Source organism: Canis lupus, chromosome 6, assembly GCF_003254725.2.
Source record: "Canis lupus dingo isolate Sandy chromosome 6, ASM325472v2, whole genome shotgun sequence".
Taxonomy (NCBI): Eukaryota; Metazoa; Chordata; class Mammalia; order Carnivora; family Canidae; genus Canis; species Canis lupus.
The window spans coordinates 20,888,325-20,909,118 of NC_064248.1; the positions used below are offsets into that span (position 1 = coordinate 20,888,325).

The 20,794-nt window shown below is 41.3% G+C and overlaps 1 protein-coding gene and 1 pseudogene across 1 annotated transcript in view; one reads left to right on the top strand and one right to left on the bottom strand.

Annotated features, from left to right (window-relative positions):
* Window positions 1-211: 211 nt before the first annotated feature.
* The window catches only part of LCMT1 (leucine carboxyl methyltransferase 1), a 40,961-nt gene continuing 20,378 nt past the window's right edge, over window positions 212-20,794 (bottom strand). Inside the window, exons 7-12 of the mRNA XM_049111271.1 lie at window positions 16,748-16,850; window positions 9,625-9,745; window positions 6,157-6,258; window positions 5,483-5,574; window positions 2,244-2,341; window positions 212-430 (exon numbers count right to left, since the gene is read on the bottom strand). Of these exons, the coding sequence (XP_048967228.1) occupies window positions 408-430; window positions 2,244-2,341; window positions 5,483-5,574; window positions 6,157-6,258; window positions 9,625-9,745; window positions 16,748-16,850 (539 nt within the window). The 3' untranslated portion in view covers window positions 212-407. The remainder of the gene's footprint in view (window positions 431-2,243; window positions 2,342-5,482; window positions 5,575-6,156; window positions 6,259-9,624; window positions 9,746-16,747; window positions 16,851-20,794) is intronic.
* LOC112640221 (myb/SANT-like DNA-binding domain-containing protein 3) lies at window positions 13,012-14,191 on the top strand (annotated as a pseudogene).

Sequence of the window (20,794 nt, forward strand, 5' to 3'; positions counted from 1 at the left end):
GTGGAGAACCGGGTCAAGGTGCCAGGTGCAACATCAGGTGCCATCACACGAGCACGCAGGAGTAAGCCCCACACAGATGCTGGGGTCTCAGCTGAGGCTGACTCACAGGGAGCAAGCTCAGGTTGGAGGAAGATTTGGGATCTTTGGTTTCAGCAGACGTGGAAAAAAACCAGAGCCAACCCGGGGGCAAGAGGGACCCACGCACGGGCAATTGGCAACAACTGAGATTTATTTCAACAATAAGTCAACGGGTACAGCAGGTGGTGCGACAACCCTAGGAGCTGAGGCTTCTCCAGTTGTGGATGAGGCTGGTGGGCCAGGTCTGGCCACCACTCAGGAAACTTGGCCCGTGGACTCTGGGAAGGTCAGTGGCTTCGGCTCCTGGCTCAGCATGGACCTCCCACAGATTAGTAAACAATCTCCTTCAAACCTGAGGGAAGGAAACACAAATGCTGTCAAGTGACTCATGCTGTAGAGCAGAGACAGCAGACAAAGGTGGGAGAACAAGACCCTGCTGGACCCAGGCACAGGGCGACACCTCCTCATGGCAGCTCTGTCCCCTGTGTGGTAGGAGGCGATCATCACAAGGAAGCAAGAGGCTGGACGAGGCTGTGTTTAGGAGGGTTTTGAGGGGATTCAGAAAGCGCAGCCACAGCTTATGGGCTCTCTGCGGTTAATGCTAGAGGTCCATCCATTCGGTAACAAACTCTGAGCATATGGAGAGACGAGACGGATCCTTACCTCCCACGTTCGTTGCTGACATCACAGAGCAGCCCTCGATGTAAAAATGTTCCATATGTTGAAAAACTAGAATTGGCTTAATAATATTACAAACTACATTTCCAAAAGTGTGACAAAGTTGAGTCAAACCAGATGTGGCATCATGATAGATTTTTTTAAAAGATTTTATTTATTTATTCATGAGACACACACACACACACACACACACACACACACACACACACACAGAGACAGAGAGAGAGAGAGGCAGAGACATAGGTAGAGGGAGAAGCAGGCTCCTTGCTGGGAGCCCAATGTGGGACTCGATCCCAGGACCCCGGAATTACGCCCTGAGCTGAAGGCAGGTGCTCAACCACTGAGCCACCCAGGTGCCCCCATGATAGAATTTTTATAAAACCATTAAAACTACGCTGAGTTTCTCACAGTGAGGGGAAATGGCTGTTATGATACTAAGTGGAAAAGATCAGGGCTCCAAGTACATTAAGCATAGAAATTCAATTTTGCTAAAAACAAAACACAGCTAGAAAAAGAGTGGAAAGAAAAAGCTACTAGAGGTTCTCTCTGAGTGACAGGCACACAGCTGATTTTTCTTCTTCCCTGGACTTTTTAGAAGCTTCCAAAGTCTCCACTAAGAATGACATTGTTTTAAATTGGGAGAGGGGAAGTGGGTAATAACAGTATAAAACCCCATGAACACATTCTTTTAAATAAAAAGACAAATTTAAAAGGATTTTGTGGGCTGAACTGCTTATAAACTACAGGAATGCTAAGCCCAGGGAGCGTGATGAACGGCCTCATGTCAGCATGGAATGTTCTCAAAGGCCGCTGCCCGTGCATGTTCATGTTCTGGGTTTATTCTGGGGTCCCTGCCTAAGGCTGCATGTTCTTGGACGCATCTGTAGGACACAGAATACCTGAAGGGCGGCTACTTTATAGCCAAGGCTGCACTGATATCTAAAATGGTCTGCAGGGGCCAGAGAGATGCCCAAGGGAGGACACCAGAAGAAGCAAGACCCACATGGCACAATTGTCAAGGAGGAAGTGAGGCAGGAAGGAACACTGACACAAGGATCCACACTCCCACCCAGCCCTCCTCTGCCAGGCTAGGGGGCTTCACCTCCGTCACAGAATATGAGGGGGAGAAATTTGGCCCGCAGCTGCACAGGTCAGCTGGAGACACATATGATGATTTGTGTCCTGACCTCTAGTAAATGTGCTTATAAGGTGACTCAAAAGACAAAGGTTGGTTACTTTTATTAAGATTACTGCTTTAAACTCTCAAGGTCTATCGGTTTGTTAGTGTTGATATATGTGATTTATCTGAACAATTCATCTGGTTTCTGTGTGATAAAAACACAGAGAATAGAATAGCTCATTTTCTGCCTGGTGCTCATGGACCCACAGGTCTGATACTCCATTTCTTTCAGGCATGTCTTACGGTGTTTGGAGACCAAAAAAGGTCCCCATTTCTAGGGCCAATCAACAAAAGTAAAACCACATACCCAATTCATTTCCTCCTTTGGTTGCCCAACAAAGGCAGTAATGCTGCATGAGCTGTTCTAGAAGCTCCATTTCATCCAGGAATTCAAGTGACTCTATTCTGTGGGGAGAACAAAAATAGGACAATATCAAGCTTTACAATTAAAAATGAAGATCATGACCCCCAAGTTCATGCGTACAGAATGATGTTCATGTTATACTAAGGGAAAGAAGCAGGCTGCGACATAGTAGGTATGGTGTGGTTCCATTTTAATTTATTTTTATTATTTAAAAATCACCATAAAGTTAAAAGACAAATGACAAACTAGAAAAAAAGATCTGCAACATAAATGACAAAGGGTAGATTTCCTTACTCTGTAAAGAGCTGTTAGACGTCATGAGAAAAACTTTCAAAACTCCTTTAAAAGACAGGTAAAAGACATGTTCACCAGAAGAGAAATACAAGATGCTCTCAATCTCATTTAAGAGAAAAGGAACATAAATAAAAATACGAGATATTTTTTCAATGATCAGATTGACAAAGATAAAAAAAAAAAGGCTGATATGCACTTTAGCTAGGATATGGGGAAAGGTGCTCTCCTACATTACTAGTTGGATTACAAAGTGGTACAAACCTCTCTGACTCTTCTATCAATGCTACAAATGCACATCCTTTCACTCAGCAATTCTGCCTTTAAGATTTTAGCCTATGAGTACAAAGATTCATGTTCCAGAACATTCACTGCAGCTTCCTAACACAAGTCCTTAAACCAGAAGAGCTGGGTTAAATAAATTAAAGCATGTTCATACAACAAGATAACACACAGCTATCTGATAGGGCTGTATCACTGACAGGAACAGACTCCAAGGCTTACCACAGAGTTCAAAAAGTAACCCGTGTAGTAAATAATGTGCCAAGTATTAGGCTGGTAGTGAGGGGAACAGGATGGAAGGGTTGGTTTTGTTTTACTGTACATTACTTTATTCTCTGGTATGCACTGGTATGACTTTTGTCAAAAAAGCATTTTAAATGTAAGCTTTAAGATATATGCACAAAGAAATATGCAAGACATATAAAATAACTTAAAAATTCTTTTTCTGTTGAAATATGGGCATGCCGGGGGAAATTTCATGTAATTCAAAAGAGTATAAAGAAGAAAACAGAAAATTATCCACATGCCCATATTCACAATAGTCATTGATTATAGTCAGGAACTGCCATTCGTCCAGGCTGGGGGTGCAGAGGGGTACACATACATGCCTTTGCTGCACACATTTCTGTATTTGCATATCTGTCTTGGTAGGCTGGCCTAAGAGTCACATCCGAACTGAGAGTGACTATGCCTAAGGAACTTTGCTTGCTTTCCAACTCATTTTACTGGAAGACACGTGACGCAGATTTGCCCAATGCCAAGTTCTACAAAACACAGCACCAACATGAAGACTCCAGGATATTTAGCACCATGTTTAGCTTCTTAAGAGACACTAGATTGTGAAGCTGCTCCCTAGAGCATGGACTCCAAGGGCACACATATCTTTTGGTCTGTTTTGATCTCTGCCTTATGCTTAGGAAAGCACATGGTGCACAGCTGGCATTCAGTATTTGTTAAGTAAACAGGCTTGCCTTGGACTTCTTTTTTATACACAGTATCCAGCAGAAGCCCTTGGCAAATGGGTTCCCAGAGCCAAGAGGGCTGTTCAACCTCAGGAAAACAGACCGTAGCCTGTCCCACCTCCTTCCCCGCCCCTGTCAGGGATCTGCCTTGCTGGCTACACAGGCCACGGCAACAGGAGACAAATGACGGCCTAGAAAAAGCTGCTCTCTCCAGTTTTAGCCTCTCCCCTCGGCATCCAGAAGAGCTGCTAGAGCATTTTCACTACCGATGCCTGACCAGGGCTATTCAAAAACAGTTGCCTTGACATGTAGCAAATGAAAACCAGCGTGTAGGAAAAGAAAATTCTAGAAGACTCAAGAAAATATGGACCTGATCACATGGAGACCTCACTTTCACAAACCTTCAAGGCCTTGATGTAAACACTTGGTAAAAATAGTGATATTTCTAAAAATTAATAGCAAGTTCTGTGGAGAAACAAGGCTAAAATTCTTCTGATTATATTGTAAGAGACCTATACGTGTAGGTTCCCAAAAGCATGAGGAAACACAAACCAGGAAGCATACGGTAACGATAAAATACGAATTCAATTAAAGCTGGCACGAACACTGTCCAGAGATAAATACAGTGTTTATAACAGGGAAATTAACAACAAAATTGCACAATAAAACAAGGTACAAATAAATGCCCAGATCTACACATAACTTAATTATTATAAAATTATTACTATCAATGTAATCTATCCACATAGCAATATAAATATTATGCACCATTGAACAGGACATGGGAACCTCCTATATTTCAGTATATTTTGGTATGTGAAGAGAAATACAATCAATTGTTAAGTTTCTAAAAGGGGAGGGTGATTTATAGACCAATGCATGTAACATGAATCTATAGATTCAAAAAACAGAAACCTATATATCAATATTCACCTTTACATATACACATAGAAAAATGCACTGCAACTTATTACTAACAGCAATTTCTAGAGGTGCACCTACAGAGTGCAACACTACTTTCTATTTCCTGCACGTCATACATAGTTTGAAGGGTGGCGCAGTGGTTTAGCGCCTGCCTTTGGCCCAGGGTGCAATCCTGGAGACCCGGGATCGAGTCCCACGTCAGGCTCCCGGTGCATGGAGCCTGCTTCTCCCTCTGCCTATGTCTCTGCCTCTCTCTCTCTCTGTGTGACTATCATAAATAAATAAAAAAAGAAAACTTTAATAAAAAACAAAACAAAACTCATGTTTAAAAAAAAAAAAAAAAAGAAAATTGTTTCTGAACCATCCATTTAAAAATCTGCGAGCAGACCTTTCCCCCTTAGGAGACCTTGGACAACGTCATTTTCTTCCTCCTCCAAAACACCAGGATTGTGCAAAAGTTCCACCGCAGAGGGTGCTCTGGGAGTGTTACAGGTGTGGCTGCTTATTTTCACTAAAATAATCTGTTTTGGCATAAACCCTATCTCAGTGAGTGGCTAATGAGTTACTTTCAAGGTTCTATTAATGTTTAATCTGTACCAGCATATTAATTTATTTCAGAATAAGTCTAGTTAGGGTTTGAGGTTTTTTTTTTTTACATTAAAGACAGCTATGCTTTTCATTCATAATCATTCGCTGAGATGCTGATTCTTGCTGATCCCGCACCTGCTCACTTCAGCTTGAGGCAGTTTGCTATACACTTCCATCATGTCGACTGCTGATGCCGTTTCCCACCCATTCGACAGGAGCCGTTCTTTCTAGAATGTATGATGGAGAGAAATGGAGAAGGTACAAGGCACTGTTGTACAAATCCAAGACAGTCTTTAAGCACATGAGAATTTCTCTTAAAAGACTCCTCTTTTGAAAGCCTATTCTGGCTCCTATCTACCTTCTTTTTATTTTCCAGTTTTCTACACCAACATGGACTGTTACAGTCACTCAAGTATTTATGATATTAAATCACTGGAATATTTTAATATTCTAATGATATACTGTCTGGGATTTGCCTTAAAATATTCCAATGACAACACTAACAAAAACTGGGGATAAATAAAACAATATGGGTCAAATGTGAATTACACACTGGTTGATGGGACATGGGTGTTCCTTTTACTATTCCCTCTATGTTCATATTATTTGAAAATCTACATAATCAAAGTTTTAAATAACAAGGTATAGGGAACGTAAATATGTATTTTCCACACCAAGGGCTTGGACTTCCCTAGCATGATGACCTAGTGACCCACACAAAGCCCCCACCTTCTCTGATCGTGAAGGGAAGATGCCCTTCCCTGAGTGGCTAAGGGTACAAGAGGAGGTCCCAGTCCCCACTCTCTGACCTGTGACTCTAATGACTTGCAGGTCTCTACTCCTGCCAGGTCACACTGTCGCCTCCGCAGGTTTTCGATCATGATCTGTCCAAACCGGTCATCCATGTTCACCTGGGAAGGGAAAGAAGAGGCTGGGCATTGCCAGAAGGGTTTCTTTGTTTCTCAAATATGCAAAATAGACACCACCACTCTATTTCTAACCAGTCTAGGCCAACATCTGCTAATACCCAATGCAGGTCACAGAAGCAGGTGCAGGACAGCATCCAGGACTGACAAGAACGTACACTGCTACAGCCCCTAGAAGGTGACTGGATGGCGTGTGCTTGGCCTGGGAGCCAGCCATGCCACTGCCAGTGAGCTGTTCTGCAGGTATACTCACACATGCATGCAAGGGTACAAGAATGTTTAGGGCAGCATTATGTGTGACAGGAAGAACCTGGAAGGGATTTAAATGCCCATCATCTGGAATCAGAGAAATTATAGCATGGTCATTTAATGGAATATTATTGCATTGCCATAAAACAGGAAAAGTTTTGGGACTGGAAAAGAGGACCCACATGTTGGTGCAGATACAGACGCAGATATAAAATAATGATGATAAACTCTTAAAGGTAAGGTACAGAGGAATGTGTAGAATATGCTCCTACCTGCTTTTAAGAAAAAAAAAACCTCTATGCTTATATATGCACAGAATAATTCTGGAATCTGGCCATGTAGCTTCCCAGGTTAGAGGGCAGGGTAGGAGAGAGACCTCCTTTCCCTGCCTATTCTTTTGTACTATTTGATTTTTTAAAAAAATTTGCATGTGGTGTTACTTTTTGAATAAAGAACCATTTTATTTTATTTTTTTTATTTTTTTAAAGATTTATTTATTTATTTATTCAGAGAGAGCGAAAGAGAGGCGGAGACACAGGCAGAGAGAGAAGCAGGCTGTACGCAGGGAGCCTGACGTGGGACTCGATCCGGGGTCTCCAGGATCACACCCCGGGCTGCAGGCGGCGCTAAGCCGCTGCGCCACCGGGGCTGCCCTAAAGAACCATTTTAAACCAGCTTAAAAAAACATTAATGTATATATACACACAAATGCCACAAAACAGAATACAGTACACCTTATCGTAGCATATAGGCTATCACCCTATATGGATACAAGGTATCAAAACATCATCATTTTAATACATACAATGCTTCCCAGAGTTCCTGTGACAACGCTGCCCGACAAGAACCAGCATTACTCTTTTGGTGGATGTATGAGGCTTAAGGCACTAATGGTCATAATGCACGCTATTCTCTCAGGATCGAAGGGTGTCTGTGGGCACATGCTCTGTCGTTTCATTGCTTGGGTTTTTATCTTGGCCTGACACTTTCTAGCTGCAAGGCTGTGAGGCTGCAGGCAAGCTACCTAATCCCTCTGTGCTTCAGTTCCCTTACCCACAAAACCTGGGGGCTATTGTGATAAACAAGTTAATACACATAAAACTCATGGGATGTGCCTGCTATCTAGTTGGCAAATTCTACAAATCTGCCATCCTTATTGTATCAGTATTGACTTGATCATCACCCATGCAGTTTCTGTCATTTTAAACGACTGACCAGAAAATCACTGAAGGCATGGGAGCACTTAATACACGTGGGATGCTGATGATTCTGTATTTGTTAGGAAATTAAGTTAAATGTTTATGATTCACAAAGTGAGATGAGAGGTAGGGATTGAGCCAGTTTAGGGATGGCTGTGGACAACAGATTGAAAACTGGAACATCCCCATGCCTGCTCCCAAGTGACAGAGTCTGTGGTCAAAATTCACTTCGTCCACCATCTCCATATGCTGTTTGAATAAGAGAATACACAAATGAAACAAGATGGACAAAGCTAGATGAACATCCACAATATGTGTAAACAGCAGAATTCATTTTCTCCAGGCATGGATCCTGCAGGCAAAGATGGATTCTCAGGATTTACAGAAAGGACAGATGAAGCCAGCTACCTTTATACCCATACACCAGGACTGCACACTGAGTCTGAGGAATGCCCCCAATTGAAGAGAGGGAAGGAAGAAAAAGCAACCAAGAATCATCTATACAAGAATCTGGCTTGGGGCACAGGGTGGTGAAAAGGTCAACCAAGATCTAGTCTTAGATCTGTCCATAATATGTTGCAGTGGGCAAGGCATTTACTGCTCTAGTCTGTAATAAAATTTAAAAATAAAATGAGCTAAATCAATAAAAGTAAAATAAAAGCATCAATATAAATAACTACCATGTATTTAGTGCTTGTCCTGTGCCCAGTGCTACATATCATCTCATGAGTTCCCATAAAAATCCAGAGAAGTTATTCCTTAAAAACAGGGCAGCCTGAGTGGCTCAGCGGTTTAGTGCTACTTTCAGCCCAGGGCGTGATCCTGGAGACCCCATATCGAGTCCCATGTCAGGCTCCCTGCATGAGGCTTGCTTCTCCCTCTGCCTGTCTCTCTGCCTGTCTCTGGTCTCTGTCTCTCATGAATAAATAAAAGCTAAAAAACAAACAAACAAACAAAAAAAACCCCATAATAACAAGGACCTGAGGCTCAGAGAGATCCAAAGAACAGCTCATGCCTGCCTAACAGCCAGGCAATGCTGTAAATGCTCTTATACAAATTAACTTGCTTCTTCCTCACTACCACCCTATGGAGTCGGGCTGTCATTATTTTCATTTTTCAGATAATAAGACAGGCACAGAGAAGTTATGAAACTTGTCCAGGTCACGCAGCTAGGCAGTTTACCTCCAGACCATGGACTCCCAACTACCATGAATTCTATCTAAGGTCACACAGCCAAGCATAAGAGCAAGGACCAGGATTTGGTTCCAAGCTGAATAATTCCAAACCTCTAAAACATAACCCTTTCCATTAGGATCAGAAGAGAAAAACGGGCAGCCAGTGGACCAAATTCAGTGATCTTAGAAATTAAGAAATTTTATCTTAAAATCCTGCCTTGTGATTTATCCTGAAAAACTGGGGAGTTCTCAACTCTAGGCTCATATGCCCACAGGGTAACAACCAGCTGGCCACTCCCATGAGATGGGACATGGATTCTCTGGTTCACCAGAGTCCCCACCATTCCTGCCTGCTTTACATTGGCCAACTCCGTCCATTTGTATCACCAGCCTTCCTCTGAAGGAATCTGATTTTGCTACCCCTAAACCCACAGGACAGCCAAAAGTCCCTCCATCATGGTCTGTGACTACTATAGTACATACAATGATAAAATAAGAACTCAAAAAACTTTTATAAAGGCCAATATAGAAGTTCCAAAGTCTCTGGCTATAGGTTCACAGGAGGTCAACAAATTAGGAATACTGGGGATTGCAACAATCAATGAGAAAGGAAGTATGTGAGTGGCCAGAGGTAGAAGGAAAATAAGTGGGCATACTGAAGTTGCTCAAAGAGCGCAAGCCACCAAGGGAATACAAGCAGAATGCAAATGCCTCATGCTCCCGTTTACCTGTTCGTAGTTTATGAACATGGCAGTCTCAAAACTGTTGGCTGCCCATTTGAGAAGGTTGGCAGACTGTTCCGGAGTCATGTAAACCAGCACACATTCAGTTATCAGGAGTGTTGGCAATCTTAAGAGAAGAAAAACAAGCACATATGTATGTATTCATCAAACCGGGACTCTCTAGGGGCGCCTGGGTGGCTCAGTCAGTTAAGCACCAGCTCTTGGTTTTGGCTCAGGTCATGACCTTAGGGTGGTGAGATCAAGCCCTGTGCTGGGCTCCCTGCTCAGTAGGGAGTCTGCTGGAGATCTTCCTGCCTGCTTCTTCCTCTGCTGCTCCCCTTACTCACATGCATACTCTCATAATTAAATCAAGTCTTCAAGTATACATTAAAATGAATGGAACTCTAATGGCACACACATGGCAGTACTGGCAGGGCAGGAAAACTCTGTTTTTCACACCCCAGGAGAATATGACGTACTGAACAAGTGCATTAACAATCAACGTACTAAAAAAAAAAAAAAAAAAAAAAAACAATCAACGTACTAATAGATATAGAATACCATCATGACCCAAAGTTTTGGGACTGTAAAAAGGTGAGCAATGAGCAAGGATTTGTCCTGCTTGTGAAACTGTTAAAGGTGTGTGGTGGTATGTAAACATGGCTACAAATTCTCCCTCATCCTGCATGCACATGGTGACAATGTGACGCTGCAGACCATACCATTCCACAGGCAGATACTCTTTCCCTTCCCCTGGAATCAGGCATCCTGATCTGCCTGCTGTCCACATATGAGTGAACTATAGGGGATATCGGCTATACCTGGGCCCAGCAGAAGAATCAACTAGTGAAGCCCAGCCCCAACTGTTAACTTGCAGAATCCTGAACAACTTATGAATTGCTCTAAATTGTGAGTTGTTCTAAAGAATGAGTTCCTCTAAACCACTGAGTTTGGTGAGATTTTGTTACACATCAAAAACTGATACAATGCAGAAATAGTGATACTCATTTAACCAAATCTAATTCTTCTTCTCTAAATTTTTACCATTGAGAATTGACAACAACACGAACAGTCTTCAGGAAAGGACACTTGCTAGTGTGCACTCTGACTTACCAGACCTGAAGTATGAACAAATGATGGAATAGGAAAAACAATAAACTCCTAGAGAAATCTCTAAAAGCCTTAATTCTTAAAAGGGAACATGGACAGCTCCAAATTATGTGAGCTCTGCTGGTTTAGTCCTGAATCCTTTACTGGATCCTCTTTCCTTCTTTGCTCCTATATATTGCTGTTCCTTGGGGCTGATTGCTGTTTTACTCAAAAACTAAGTGGGTTATCTTTTTTATTTTTTTTAAGATTGATCGACTGATTTTAGAGAGAGTGTGCACATGGGAAGGGGGAGGGGCAGAGCGAGAGAGAGCACCCTGAGCAGACTCCCTGCTGAGCACAGAGCCCAACATGGGGCTCAATCCCATGACCCTGAGATCATGACCTGAGCTGATATCAAGAGTCAGACATCCAACCAACTGAGCCACCCAGGTGCCCCACAAGTGGGTTACTTCTGTCCAACTTTATTGGTGAGGGATCTCAAAACAAATAAATTATCTGAACTCGAATGCCCAAGAAAGTAGTTGAAAAAAATATGGTATATGTTACTGTCAGAATGGAAGCTGTATAGCTGGACTCAGTGCACGGACCCATAATCACCAGAAAGTCTACCCACAAATAAGTGCCAACTCTGACCTGACAGTATCAATTATCCACTGTTACTATTCATCTGGATTTCCTTTTTTTTGAGGGGGGGGGGGCAATGGAAAGTTATATAACTCAAGTTATTTATGGATATATATCAAAATGCTCTCTAGACTCAACTGGATCATGGTAGAAAGAAACTAAGGGCACTAGAACCAGAAGAAAGTCAATTAAGTCTGAGTTGCAAACAAAGTTGAAAATTAGAAAGAAAAACATTAAAAATATTTTTTTTAATTAGCAATAAGTTTTTAAACCCCAAATTATATCAACAGAAATGATTAGAAAAAGTGAAGGAGTGGGGGAAAAGTTCCAAACCCTCAATAGGTTGACAATTAGAGAAACAATTAGAGAAATAAAAACAGCTCCAAAAGGCTGTTCAATGCAAAAGCTGCCCATTATGACTTATTACCATGTGGGGAAGCCAGGTGAAGAAGTCTACATGGGAATTTTTTATACTATTTTTACAAATTTTTTGTAGATTCGAATTATTTGAAAATGAAAAGTTAAAGTTTTAAGGGTATTTTAAAGAGGTAGCCATTGGTAATTTTATTTTAATTAATTAATTAATTTTTTATTAGCAATGCATAACCTTTATTTCCTTGACACATTGGTAATTTAAAAACAGAATTCCTATTTTTCAAAATATAAGTGAAAGCAAAGCAAAGACAGCCATAGAAGAAAACACAGAGCACAAATGAAGAATTATATATGTAATTCTAACACTTCTACCATAGCAACTGTTCTTCATCCATTTTGTAGATGTCCAAAAGCAAGGCAAACTTCCCTATGAAGAGCTGGCCTGATTTTAACTGATTATTTCCCTGGTCTTTTAGCACATTTGCTCCAATAGCAGGTTACTACAGTGGCAGGAGGCTGCAGCTGGTTACCACAGTGGCCATAGTAATCTACAGGAGACTCTATGTGCAAATTTTTGTTCAACTGCTTTCCCAAGCATACTTAATCTTCAAGACCGTCTTATAAAGTAGGTTTTACTCCAGTTCATAAATGAAGAAATGAAAGCTCAGAGAGGCTTCTGGGGGATTTTAAGAAAAAAAAAAAAAAAAAAAAAAAAAACTGTCCCTATTAAAGAACTTGTAAGCAGGAGAGGTCACCTGGAACCCAGGATCAGATTCCAACACTCAGGCCCTCCTCATTCTGAGAGGGCTCCAGGTATACCAGTGTCAGCTTTGAGTAATCTATTGATCCTCACTCACTACTGTGCCCCCAAGAAAACCAGTGGTGTCCTTGAAGGTGAGACATCCCTGCTTCTAAAAGAAGAATACACTACAGGCTACGATCTGGGAACCATATAAAGGGTTTCCCAAACGAAAAAAGAGGCATATTACGTACAGTGCATTGACCTGGCTTTCTGAACACTCAGTAAGAAAGACAAAGAGATAGTAAGCACTGGGTTAGTGAGTGCCATCCCGGACATCTGTGCAGGCAGAGATGCCAATCCCAACAATGACAACCTGGTTTTTCTAGGCTAACCACGTTAACAAGAACGTCAAAGTGCAGGGATGACAGCCATCACCACTTTAATGAAAGATGTGGCTGACGGACCCGCAGCCCGCGGGTGGCCCGCCAGGGGGCTTCGGCTCCCGGGCTTTGTGGCCACCGCTCTGGGAGCCCGGGCCCTCCAGGCCACCTCCGCCCCCACCTTGCCGGCCCCTCCCCCATCACCACAGGATAGCTAACAGCCAGGACAAACTTAGTGGAAAATGCAAAACAACGAAATTATAAAACCTGCCAAACACTTCTCCGAGTTGGAAAAGAGCATCCTGCTTGCTTTGGTAGAAAAGTACAAATAAGTGTTGGAATGTAAGAAAAGTGATGCGCGAACTACTGTACTCAAGCAGCATACCCGGCAGGCGCTTGGCCACGAATACAACTCTCAGCCAAGCGTGTCACTGCGGGATTTCAAACAGCTGAAGAAGTGCTGGGAGAACATCAAGGCTCGGACCAAAAAGATTATGGCCCATGAGAGGAGAGAGAAGGTGAAACGGAGTGTCAGCCCTCTTCTGAGCACGCACCTGCTCGGGAAGGAGAAGATGGCCAGCATGCTGCCGGAGCAGCTCTACTCCCTGCAGAGCCCTCCAGATAAGGAGCCCGAGTACCACCCTGACAACGCAGCCCAAGAATCATTCGCTGTTTCAAATAGAGAACTGTGCGATGATGAGAAAGAGTTCATACATTTTCCAGTGTGTGAGGGGACCTCTCAACCTGAACCCTCGTGTTCACCTGTCAGAATCACAGCCAATAAACACTCCAGGAGCAAAACCTCTCAGGAAGGTGCTTTAAAAAGATGCATGAGGAAGAACACCATCAACAGATGTCCATCTTACAGCTGCAGCTGATACAAATGAACGAGGTGCATGTGGCCAAAATCCAGCAGATAGAGTGGGAGTGTGAGATGGCAGAGGAGGAACACAGCATAAAAATGGAAGTTCTCAATAAAAAGAAGATGTATTGGGAAAGAAAGCTACAAACTTTCACCAAGGAGTGGCCGGTCTCCTCATTTAACTGGCCCTTTCCTAATTCACCCTAAGACTGTGGGGTCAGCTCCCTTGTAATCAGCCCGTGTGGGCAAAGAAAGTCTGGAACGTGCGTGAACTTGCGGTCAGGAACTTGTAACAGAGCAACAACTAGGAAACTTGGAGTGGTAGTAGTCGCGTATTTAAGAATACATTCAGGTAAACAGCTAACTGCACCCTGTGTACCCCTTCAGTGGCAAAGAAGTTGTTCCAGTCTCCTGAAAATGATCACTATGAGTGCTATAATTCTGAATGTAATGTCTCTTAATTAGAATTCATACAAGAACCATGTGCAAGTGTATTTTTTTACATCAGATTGCAAGTGTGACTATAAAAAAGTGTGGCTGATTTTTTTTTCTTATTAGACAGCAGAACTTTTCTATCCAAATGAACACGCTCCTATTGAAAGCAGCAGAAAGACCCAGGAGGCCACACATTGTTTCTGCAGTGGTGGTGCTGTTGCTCAGAACTTGTGGGAAGTCGTTAGGGAACCTCCCTGAGAGCCACACACAGCAACTCTCTCGTTTTTTTTTTTTTTTTTTCCCTTATCAGTGTCATTTGAGGGGCTTTTCTGATTTTAAACAGTCCAGCATTTGGAAGAATACATATATGTTTAAATATCTTATTTGTTTATTCATGAGAGACACAAAGAGAGAGGCAGAGACACAGACAGAGGGAGAAGCAGGCTCCACGCAGGGAGCCCGATGTGGGACTCGATCCTGTGTCTCCAGGATCACACCCTGGACGGAAAGTGGTGCTAAACCCCTGGGCCACCGGGGCTGCCTGGAAGGATATTTTCTAATGTGGCTCATAAACTGCCTTTTAAGGCCTTTCCCCCAAAGAGGAGTTCCAAATAGCAGCTCCAACCGTGATAGTTTTGTTGGAACTAAGGATGTAACTGCTTTGAGGGAGAAACGTTCATTTAGATTTCTACCATCTGTCATGTCTGTTTTATTAAAAGATAAGACTTGGAAAAAAAAAAAAAAAGAAAGATGTACCAGGAAGGTCAAGCTTCAACTCCCTACACTCCCTCCTGTGTATCGCCCAAAGCTCATCTGTATTTGTGACCTGCCTACACTTTCCTTCCTCTTCTTTCAGAAGAGTGAGATCTTTACCTTCCCTCCAAGCCTCTTAGCCTCTGTCCCATTTACAGCCTCTTCTCTACTGGTGATTTCCCTAGTAGCAACCCTCTTTAATCATTCGCCACTGAATCTTTGCCTTCAATTTGTTTTTCTTTATTTTTTAAAGATTTTATTCATTTATTCATGAAAGACACAGAGAGAGAGGCAGAGACATAGGCAGAGGGAAAAGCAAGCACCCCGCAGGGAGCCTGATGCAGGACTTGATCCCAGGACCCCAGGATCACGACCTGAGCCAGAGCCAGACGCTCAACCACTGAGTCACCCAGGTGCCCCTTTAACTTAGTTTTAAAGTCACTTTCCATTTCCCCCATGTTCCCCTCAAACCTCTCCCTTGAGTTACTCACCTCAAATATTGTTGAACGTGTCATCTTCACTGACAGTAAGCTGTGTAGACATGTCTTTTACCTACCTCCCCCACTGGTGAATTCCAATCTAATTCTGAGCAGCATCAGTGTGCTAAAACCATGCATTTCACTCCCCTCCACTGTTCCCCAAAGGTACCTGTTCCCAAGAATTTGATGTAAACACTTCCAGTCCATTTTTAAAATATTTCTGTGATACATACATGTAATCATCGAAGTATATATAGTATTTTGAGGGTTTGATTTTACACACTTGGTATCACACTGTGTATATTATCCTACAACTTGATTTTTTTTAATACATTATGTTTTTTGAGTTCTCTCCATGTTGATCTAGGTCACGTATTTTACATGTTGTTCATTCTTGATGGACATTCAGAATGTTTCTAATTTTCTGCTACTAAAAATGGTGCCCATGACAAACATCCTCCTTGTAGATACATGCAGACCTTCTTGGGATGCACACATCCCAAAGTAGAACACACTACTGTATCATACAGTATACTTGCTCATGGGGAACTTCCAGATTGTTCCTCATAATGACTGCACCAAATTCACTTGCACCAGTGGTGCTTGACCATTCTCATTTTCCCATAAACCTTGCCAATACTTGATAATGTCAGACTTTTACATTTTTGCCAACTTGAATGGAGTAAAAAAAAAAGAGAGTTCCCTCTGATCACTACTGAGGTTCAATATATGACACTCATGTTTCTTCTTTGAGCTACCTTGTCATCTCTCTTTTGACACTCAATTTCTTCTTTGAGCTACCTTGTCACCTCTCTTTTGCCTTTTTCCTATGGGACTTACTTTTTTCTTTTACAGTAGTTTTTCTTTATGTATTCTGGATACTAGTCCTTTCTTTATATAATTGCAATTACAGGTTTCTTTTTTTTTTTTTTTTTTTTTATGATAGTCACAGAGAGAGAGAGAGAGGCAGAGACATAGGCAGAGGGAGAAGCAGGCTCCATGCACCGGGAGCCCGACGTGGGATTCGATCCCGGGTCTCCAGGATCGCGCCCTGGGCCAAAGGCCCGCGCCAAACTGCTGCGCCACCCAGGGATCCCCAATTACAGGTTTCTATGCATTTAATTATCTTCTCTCAAACTTTATATTAGGCATCAGTATGTTACAAAAGTAACACACGTAATTCTGATGTGAAAACAGGCTCGAGGAAATTTTGCTTCTAAGAATATTTCAGACAACCACTCTCAGGAGCAATGAAACGATAAACATTTCAGAATAAAAAATGGGATGCATGTTATCATGCTGCAATTTTAACTGGCCTTATATTAGCAAGAAATCACAAATGCATAAGAGGTTAAAAAAAAAATCTCACTGTGGATTTATGTTACATTTCTTTAGTTTCTCTTCCAGTTCAGGTAAATCTCGGAGATCTGCTCCAACAATGGCATATCTCTTTGAATCCAAAAAGTGTCCATCTGTAAATCCAAGAACAGATTATCATTTCAACAGAAATGATGAGATTAATAATCATGAGATTACAATTTAATGGATTTTTTTTCAAAATTAAATTTATTGTTTTTCTCCATTATAAAAATACATGCTCTGTTATGGGGGGAAAAGTAAGGAAGGAAAAGGGTAGAAATGAACCAAAATCACATCTTCCAAAGATAACAATTAGTATTTTGGTGTAGAACATCCCAGCCTTTTTTCTAGTGCTTAAACTCACATACGCAACATAAACACATTCTTACAAACATACACACATACCTCACACAGAAAAGAGAAAACAGGGCCAAGTCTTTTGAAAATTGCTGTTCTTACTTAACAGTAACAACGACATCATTCTCTGTAATAACTTCCTGGCATTCCATGAGTGGATAAAACAACTTACTCAGCCAATCTTTCACTATTAGATATGTGGTATTTCCAAGTCTTCTCCATCTGAAGCACTGCAATGAGCAACTTTGTATAGACATCATGAAATACCTATCAAATAGGTCTCTATGAGTGGAATTAGGAAGTCAAAGGATAAGCCTATGTAAATACTGGTACCGATTGGCTGGTTGCTCTCTAAATGTTGTGCCAATCTGTGAGATACTGTGTGTAAAAGAAAATTGTTTCTATACTAAAGTATTTACAAATAAAATGATATTTACTTTAAAATATTTAAAATATTGTAATTTAAAAATATTTTTAAAAATATTTAAAATAAAACTCCAGCAGAGGGACACCTGGATGGCTTGAGCATCTGCCTTCGGCTCAGGTCGTGAACCTGGAGTCCCAGGATTGAATCCCACATTGGGCTCCCTGCATGGAGCCTGCTTCTCCCTCTGCCTGTGTCTCTGCCTCTCTGTCTCTCACGAAATAAATAAATAAAATAAAATAAAAAAAATACTCCAGCAGAGATTGGAGATGGAATGGTTTACATAGCGGTTCTCAAGCTTTGGCAGCCATCACATGCACCTGGAAACCTTGTTAAACCACAGATTGATGGGCTCCACCCTGAGTTTCTAATTCAGCAGATATTTCAAAAGTAGAATTTTTTCAAATTCTTTCAAAAGTTAGAAATCTGTATTTCTAACAAGTGCCCAGGCAGTGTTGCTGCCACTAGTTTACAGGATTAACACTTTTAGAACCACTGGTACAGATGAAGTTGGCCACAGTTAAAATTTAGGTGTTGGGTACATGGAGGTTCACTGACTTATTCTTAAGTATGCCTGAAAATGTTGTCAATTTAAAGTTTAAAAAATGGATTATAATTCAAAAAAAAAAAAAGAAAAAGAAAAAGAAAAAAGAAAACTGCTTGGTTGTTTACCCAAAACATTGCTTGCTCAGCTTCCTGAAGGGTACAAACCACGGAAGGAACTGGAACATCCAACAGCTATCTTGTATCAATGCTAATGGCTCAGGTTCACTTGGCTCTGAGGGTCATGGTAGAAAAAGGGGAAGAGGCTAAACCACAGTGTGTCTGAAAACTCTCTGATGCTGGTAACCTCATTTGGCTGACTCAAATACACTGGGCCACATACCATTAAGCTAAAAGAAGTACCTCCTGGGAACCTGTTAGATGTCAGCCAAGCAGGGAAATCCAAAGTCAATCCAGGTGCCACAAGGCCCAAGTCAGAAAAAGAACATGAAGACTATCAAGGCATTTGTCTGCCGTATTATGAGATCAAATAATGATTCCTGAACACCTGTGTGCCTTCTTGTAAACAATATACGTAATAATAAAAAGCATGCTTGGAGTGAGTTATTCTATCCCTGATCCAAAAAAAAAAAAAAAAAAAAAGAGAGAGAGAGAGAGAGAGAGATGGACTACAAAAACACCAGCACATTTATTCATTTGAGCATTCAAGGGTATATTTATTCAATCAACAATCTCTGCATGCCAGACACTGTTCTTCTAGGTGATGAACAAGAAGAGCGTGGTCCCTGCACCTTATTAGGCTTACCCTCCCTACAAAGGAGGGAGGGAGATAATGAATCATTAAACAAAGGAAGAATTAAGAGACTATCAGAGTATTAGGTGCTATGAAGCAAATAAATAGGAAAAAAAAAAAAAGGAGGGCAGGGGTCAGTCTTTCACCTGTTGGTCAAAGAGGGCTTCTCAGAGGAGGCAGCAGCTAACCTGAGACATGGATGATTAAAAGGAGCCAGAGAAGCAAAATTAGGGGAAGGGAGTTCTAGGCCAAGAGAAAAGGAAGTGGAAAGGCCCAAAGGTGACAGTAAGCATGGCACATTCAGAGGACAGCAGGACAAAGTGGCCAGATCACAGTTACTGTTATTGTGATCAAAAGTAAAATCCGAAGGCAGACAAGAGGCCTGCTTAACTCTGTGAGTCCCAACCAGTGGATTTAAGTAGGGGAATAAGAGAACCTGATTTACTCATTCTGAGTTACTTTTCACTGTGTGCCCATTTATATACTTTCAATTTTCTACCCTGTGCACATTTCAGCTTAAAAAAACATCAATTCAAAGATACATTTTTTTTCTGCTTTAACGTTTCTGAAATCAGGATGCATCGAATAGTCAATAACATACCAGTTTAATTTGTCAGCACTTTTTCTTTCCTAATGATAAATAAATAGTAGTGAATCTCACAGTCGCAGCCTCATAGGTTTGATGAAATAGGAAAATGTTTCAATTAAATTCGTATCAGTTTTATGATGACCTACCACTTTTCTCAAGTCTTCACTCACATTTGTATTTTATTTATTTCTATTTGAACTATCTTTTCTCAGTATGAGGGCAAGATAAAAAACTATAAAGCACAGGACCAGAAAATGTGTTTACATCAAACATACATACAGAGTTCAAAAGCAAGCAAAAGATTAAGAAAAAAAGGTGTCCAAAAAAGGCTGACAAGGGACTTTTATCAAAGAACGTATCTTTATGGTATAAAGGGCTCCTATCAATTGAAAAGAAAATGAAACAAAGCAACTGAAACAAATATGAACATAGGCAATAAAATGAAAATTTACAAAGAAATCCCACAGGCCAATAAAAGGAAGGAAGGATGCTGCATCTCATTAGCACAAAGTCATTTAAAAAATTTTTAATTAATAGGTTTGGCAGAATATTTTTTTTTTTAATGGTAATAGCCAATGTTAGTGAGGGAACAGAGTTCCCTCATCTATTTGAGAGAAAATACAAATTAGTAAAAAAGGTCTTGAAGAGCAGTTTGGCAGTAGCTATTAGAATATGTAAGGCACAATTCTGTGAGCCAGCAATTCCTGCAAAAATTCACACGTACCTATGCTTTCTACAACACTGTTTAATAGAAAACCATAAAAAAACACAGCAATCTAAAGGACCATCAGTACTGAACACATTAAGTAAAATGGAATTTCCATGCAAAGGAGTACATAAAGCCATCAGAAATAATGAAGTAAACCTATCTATGGCAACACAAAGACAGCCATGATTCACTAGGATGCAAAAAGAGCAAGTTATAAAGCAGTATGTGTAAATTACCCTCTTTATTAAAATTACACATAAATCTATTTCTTTTTAGAAATACAAGGGTGACTGGGGGGCTCAGTCGCTTAAGCTGCTGCCTTCAGCTCAGGCCATGATCTCCAAGTTCTGGGACTGAGCCCTGAGTTGGGCTCCCTGCTCTTTCAGGGGCCTGCTTCTCCATCTCTCTCTGCCCCAACCCCTGCTGTGTGCTCATTCTCTCTCTCTCAAATAAAATATTAAAAAAACAAAAACAAAAAACTATAGATTCACCCATTTAACAGATATATTGTTGAACAATGTATGTATGTATTTATTTATTTTTAATTTTTGTTTATTTATGATAGTCACACAGAGAGAGAGAGAGAGAGAGAGAGAGAGAGGCAGAGACATAGGCACCGGGAGCCCGACACGGGATTCGATCCCGGGTCTCCAGGATCGCGCCCTGGGTCAAAGGCAGGCG